Here is a 6,441-nt window from a genome sequence, read left to right as displayed (position 1 = left end):
AAACCAGGAAAGAGATATCATTTGAACTGTAAATAAAGGAAATTAAAAAAAAAAAAAGATTTGAAGTACTTTAGTATGATATCACTAGGGGTTTCCTTTTTTAGAGAAGCCAGCAGGACAGTGTATCTACTTAAAGCCTAGTTAGATTTTACTATACTTTCTTTTACATGGATTTACTAAACTTTTAACACAAATTACCCATTACTTCTGGTAGTTTATAAAGATATATTCATGGTTCTATGCATTTTATCTACTTAGAGATGTTTATAGAATTTGTGTTTTTTCTATTTATCTTCAGGATGTAGAATACTTGAGATCTACGTCAAACCTTAAAAATATATTAACCAGACTGAGGGAGAAACCCTAGGAAAATATTATGGATACATGGATTTTTGTTTGCTTGTGTTATTCATTCATGTCTGCCCACTTTCCTGCCTGAAGTCCCTAAGCAATGAATAAAATTGGAAGAAGTATAACAACTCTAGGAGCATTATTAAGGGAGTTATTAATAATATTATCTCATTACACCAGCAAATTTTAATTTCATCTTTTAGTTTCTATTTGATGATATATGGTTTGATTAACAATGGAAATACTTTATGAGTTAATGTATCATAATATTGAATACTCTAGAAAGTTACACCTCCTTTGTGTAAATTCAGCTATCTGGTGTGCATCACATAGGAATATTTGATTTTATAATGGCATTTTCTTTAAAGTCGAAACATTATGAACTGTATTCTTTTGAATTTGTCATGTGTTCAAAAAGTAAAACTAGCAAACAACTTTTCAAAAACTAAGAAGAGAAAACTTTTTCTATATATATTGAATATATATAGTAAAGGAGTTAAGAACAAGAGTATTCAAAGGGAATTTCAACTTTAAAGGTTTTGAGAAAATGGTGAAACCATGTTTTAAACACTTGGTCTGGTATTTTTTATACATTTGAATACTCACTGTATGATTGCTGGCATCTTCACAGCTGTTTGAACTGGATATATCTTTACCCCATTCATTACTTAGCAAGCCTGAAGAGTTGGTAACACTTAGTATATATATTATATATATATTCTTTTGCTATATACTAATCTCCCAAAGGTCAGAAAAGTGCATTTTGTCTTGTATATATTATATAAAACATGTTTTCATGATCTAGTATTGTCATTTGTGTGTGTGTATGTAACCATGAAATCATAAGAATTTAATTGTCAACTTTACAAATGGTAAAAGAAACATCTCTGTGGTCACCACATTGAATACCACATGGTATTCAAAATACCATGAATACTTCTCAAGACAGGGTATTGGAGCTCATGGTGCTTAAGTATCCACCAGTATGTTGAAGACATAACAGATGTTCAATGAGATTATTTCCTTCTCCTAATATAAGAGTTCTAATATATTCCAATTATCTTTGTACATAAGTTTATACACCTCTGGGTATTTGTATGTACCTAAACACATACTTATATCATTTGAGGTTTGGTCATACTATTGCCCTATCCAATAATAATAATAATAATAATAATAACAATAATAAATAATGACGAATTAATAATGTAATTTTAATTAAAAATATATCCCTTAGTGTCTCAGGCATAGGCTTCTGATACTATTTGTCACTATTTTATTGCATTGTCTTACTAATATGGTTGCAAGCAGACGAAACGTCTTCCTGGAGAAGATGGAGAAAAATTTCATACAAGCATATTTAGAATGGTTCTTGTTTGACAGGTTTTCCATGAATAATAATGTCCTTTATTAAGAAGATGTGACAGGCTAATTATCATTATCAATTACATTTCAAAAAAAATCCATGAACTAAAGATATACGCTGGAGAGAGGAAAGTGCTGTCGTTATGGGGTACTTAAAAATATGACATGTTGACCCAACAATTAAAAATTAATGACTATGAAGCTATCACCACGGTCAACTTATATTCTTTAATATCTGATTAGCTGTATCCCAGTAGGTGAGTTATTTGAAGAGGAACTGTAAGCCTTCTGGGTAGATGCACATTCATACCTGTCTAATAATAACTGGGACACTAGGCCAAAGTTCAACCTGTAAAGATAAGGTAGTGATAATAGTATGAAATCAGTTTTAAAATAAAATTTGCAGACTTTTGGTGCTTTTAATTAGACTCTATAAGCAAAATATTCTGAGTACTTGAAATAAAATGAATCTGAACAACAACCGGGTGGGGGAGCACTTTAAGATAATTGCATGTACATTAAAGTCCAAATTAGAGTCGAGCATCTTCACCTTGAGGCAAAACAGCCAGAATGTGGCTAATTTTAAGTAAGAACAATACCTCAGAAACTGTGTCAGACTTTGAAGCATGGTTCAGCTGGAAGGATTTACTTGATATGGCTCAGGAGTTAAGAACAACTCCTTCAAGGGGAGTATTCAAGGGGAATTTCAACCTTAAAGGTTTTGAGAAAATGGTGAAACCATGTTTTAAACACTTGGTCTGGTATTTTTTATACATTTGAATACTCACTGTATGATTGCTGGCATCTTCACAGCTATTTGAACTGGATACATCTTTACCCCATCCATTATTTAGCAAGCCTGAAGAGTTGGTAACACTTAGGGTTTGCTTTAGAATCAAATCCACATGTCTCTAAAATTTAGGGGGTATTTTGAGTTTCTAGTTTGTTCTTTTTAAAATGTACTTCAGTTATTCATTAAATAGCACAATACTTTGGTTAGTGAAATATGAAATCAAAACATTTAAAAATTGCCTGTTGCCAAATGATCAAATGTGTAGGTATTTGTAATGTGTGTGAGATCACATTTAATAAGACTGTACAGAATTGAAACCGATATCTAGTCTTTATGTAAATGTCTTTACCCCACAAATTAAATGAAAGAAAACAGCCTTCTAGTTTCTATAATTTATCCTCCGCAGAATTAGACTCTCTTTTTGTGATTCTACCTTGGAAAGAAGGAAAATGAAAAACCACTGTCATGGGTTAAAGTATGCAGGGCCAACCTTTCTAAGAGCAAAGTCAAGCCTCCATGGGATGTCTCCAGTGCAAGTACTGTCTTGGATAACAACACAGATTCAACATCTGGCTATGATTCATTTTCCTCTCATTCATGAATCAGCTCTGACTAAAGGTTACCTCAGAGGCCAAGCAGGTGTCATCAAATGACACTTTTGTGGTTGACACATACGTTTCAGTGATGTCATCTAGCTCTGTGCTGAAGCGGTCTGACTCCTTGATGACACTGTAATTTAGGGCCACACTGTAGTTAGCAGCTTTCTCTGTGGGCTTCTGCTTGCAATTGCAGAGCTTCCTGAAGGCTGCACGAAATTTCTGAGACATGAGGTTGTAAATCACTGGGTTGATGGCACTATTGAGATAAATGCAAATTCTGCAAAAGAGCAAGAACCAATTTTCCTGGAAAGGGCTGGAGAGAAATGAGTTGACAACCACAAGAGTCCTGTAGGGCATCCATAAAAGGGCAAACAGAATTACAACCACTGCGAGCATCTTGGTGACCTACGGAGAAACAGAGAGAAATGCAGTAGTAACACCAATCGAAACAAATCAAGGTAACCTTACTGCCCCCTTTCCCAGACAAATCTCTCTTTTCCAAGATGTAGTGTGAGGCGGCTTTTCAGTCAGTTTTTAAATTTGGAATTTGAACTCAGAAAGCAGGATTGAAGGAGCAGAGGAAAATATGGCACATGAGGAAAGAACAGAATTGCAATTTGAATGAGATGGCTCTAACTTAAGCAACTGAACTCAAATTCTGCATTCCAGAATTATCTGCCCTAAATGATATTTTATCCATCATCTACAAAATTTGTTGAAGGATATACCTAAGGATTTTTAAACCTCTATATTTCCAGGACTCTACCTTAGGAACTTCTGGGAACTTTATGAGAAACTTCACCAACAAAAGAGTACTGTCATAGAGGGACCACTGAGTATCCTGAATGGGATGCAGGCAGGAGCCACCCTCTTCAATGGTGGCTGGAAACAGGCCAGCTAAGGCTCTTATCACAGGCTCTCATCTCTTTAGCTGTAAGAAATTATCCCAGCCTTTCTCATAGACCATCTGTAAAATAGGACAATAGTATCTTCTAACATCAAACGTGGTAGCATAACTATGTGAAAATGATACACAAAATTGCAGAAGCCATGCAAGATTTACTCTTTACTAGAGACCACACTAATGTTTCATGTTTGTTATCACAAGTGAACTAGTTAAGATCCTTCAGCACACCTTTAATCCCACCGCTCTGGAGGCAGACATAGGTGGATTTCTGTGAACTAGAGGCCAGCCCGGTCTACAGAGTGAGTTCTGGGATAACCAAGGCTGTTACCAGAAAAAAAACCTGTCTCAAAAAACTAATAGATAGATAGATGGATAGATAGATAGATGGATAGATAGATAGATAGATAGATAGATAGATAGATAGATAGATAGAGAGAGAGAGAGAAAGAGAGAGAGAGAGAGAGAGAAACGAGATCATTTAACAAGTTCAGTCTCTTGTTGCATTTTAAAAAATTAACTTCCTTAGTCCATACTTTGTAGATGTCCTAAATGTGAGCAATACCAAAACAGAAGGATATGTATTATTTTCTTTTTAAATATTAAGGTGAAGTTAGTTGGAAAAAGTGGTCTTGTTGATATTTGATGTGTGACAAAGTAAGCAGAGTATGGTGTACAAGTTCCAGCTTCAGGCTCTTTAACAGAAGTGGAGTTCACTTGTCCCCATCAAGGGATGGGGACCATTTCAAAAGCCATTGTTTGAAGACAAAGAGATGTCACACTCAGTGGAGTGTTTGGCCTCTGTTTTGGGGGCAGAAGGAGAAACACAGCTACCAAAGGAGTTACAGCTGCAGGTAGAGCCAAGCTCTAAAAATGCCCACTCCATGGAGACATTGTAGTCAACATGTAAGCAGGCAGACTCTGAGTATATGGAAGATTAACAAAGGAAACTATACATGCCAGGATTAGAACACAGTATTTCACAAGAGAGAATGCTAGCAGAGATGATGAAAATGAGCAGGCAGGGTCTAGATTTGATAGGTCTCTATCCTCCATCAAGAGTTGTCTCCTTTACAATAGTGTGTGTGTGTGTGTGTGTGTGTGTGTGTGTGTGTGTGTGTGTGTGTGTGTGTGTGCATGTGTAGATCAGAGACCCATGACAGGTACTTTTGGCTCTTCCCACATTATTTCTTTGAAAGAAGGTCTCATAATGAGCCTGGACTTCATCGATTGGCTAAATAGACTAGCCAATGAAAGCCAAGATTCCTTCTGTCGCTGCTTCCCAAGCACCAGATGTAGATTGCTCTACCTAGCTCCCTAACTTATGCTGGAAATATGAATTTAGGTCTGCATGCTTACATCACAAATACTTTAGTGACTGAGCCACCTCTTTAGCTCTTCAACTGTATGGAAGAAGTGTTAAGTAGTCCTTATCAGAGATTTTGAATTCATCTTATAAACACATTCTTAAAGCTCTTGGTTAAAGATCTGATCCAGGAATTTTCTATCATGTGAATTTAATATGCTGTATCTGAAATTAAAGCTACAGTTGAGGTTTCTGGAGTGGAAAGAAGTTCCACAGCATGTGTGTATGCCTAGAGAAATAAGGCTAATTGAGGTCCTCTAGCTTTTAGAAATATCTATTATTGTAGGACTTCAAAGTATTAACTAATATTTGCATGCTACTTTCTTTTTGTTTGGAGGATACTGCTAATTTATTTAAAATTGCAAAGACAATGCAGAGTTGCTACACTCCCTACACAAATGTATCTCTATTGCTGACCCTTTACCTTAGTGTGTCTCATTTACCAATATTGACTGATTGAACTTTTATTAACTCTTCCACCCATATGTTTTCCTTCCTATTCTAATATCCTATTTAGGGTATCATATTATGTTTAATCAGTTGCATTTACTTAAGCTCTTCTGGGATGTAAGGTTTTCTTGCCTTCCCTTAATTTCATAGTTTTGAAGAGTGTATCAGATATCAAACAAAACAAAACAAAACAAAACAAAAAAAAACAAAACAAAAAAACGAAGAAAACCCAGAACAAAACAAAACAAAAAACACAAACTTGAGTTTGAGTGATAGTTTTCTTCTTAATAGACTCCTAAAGTTCTAGACATTAAGAAATATCCCACATCTATGAAGGGTCATTCTTGACACACTGTATATAAGATACATGCTTATCTAATATATTATTACATTTAGTTTTCCTTGAACTACTTTACATATAATTAAATACATATACTTATAATGTCAAATTTAGAGATTTTAGTATTTTAGTAGTTATGCAACAACACCATAATCTACTCTTAATTCATTTCAGCATTCCAACTCTTTAGTAGGTATGCCACATCTTCCTTTCACCTGTCTAAGGCCGCAGCCAAGTCTAATGTGCATGATACTCCTATATAGTTACCTATTT

At 35.1% G+C, this 6,441-nt stretch overlaps 1 protein-coding gene across 2 annotated transcripts in view; it reads right to left on the bottom strand.

Moving 5' to 3' along the window:
- Trhr (thyrotropin releasing hormone receptor) overlaps positions 1-6,441 on the bottom strand; it is a 39,995-nt gene that overhangs the window by 2,099 nt on the left and 31,455 nt on the right. The window contains exon 3 of one of the 2 annotated variants that reach the window (XM_031358738.1): positions 3,133-3,513. In XM_031358738.1, the coding sequence (XP_031214598.1) occupies positions 3,133-3,513 (381 nt within the window). Of the gene's footprint in view, positions 1-3,056; positions 3,514-6,441 lie in introns of those variants that run through there. The other variant, XM_031358737.1, reaches the window with a different exon arrangement.

The sequence above is a fragment of the Mastomys coucha genome, unplaced genomic scaffold, assembly GCF_008632895.1.
Source record: "Mastomys coucha isolate ucsf_1 unplaced genomic scaffold, UCSF_Mcou_1 pScaffold7, whole genome shotgun sequence".
In the NCBI taxonomy this organism is placed as follows: domain Eukaryota; kingdom Metazoa; phylum Chordata; class Mammalia; order Rodentia; family Muridae; genus Mastomys; species Mastomys coucha.
This window is presented reverse-complemented; position numbering and strand designations above follow the sequence as displayed.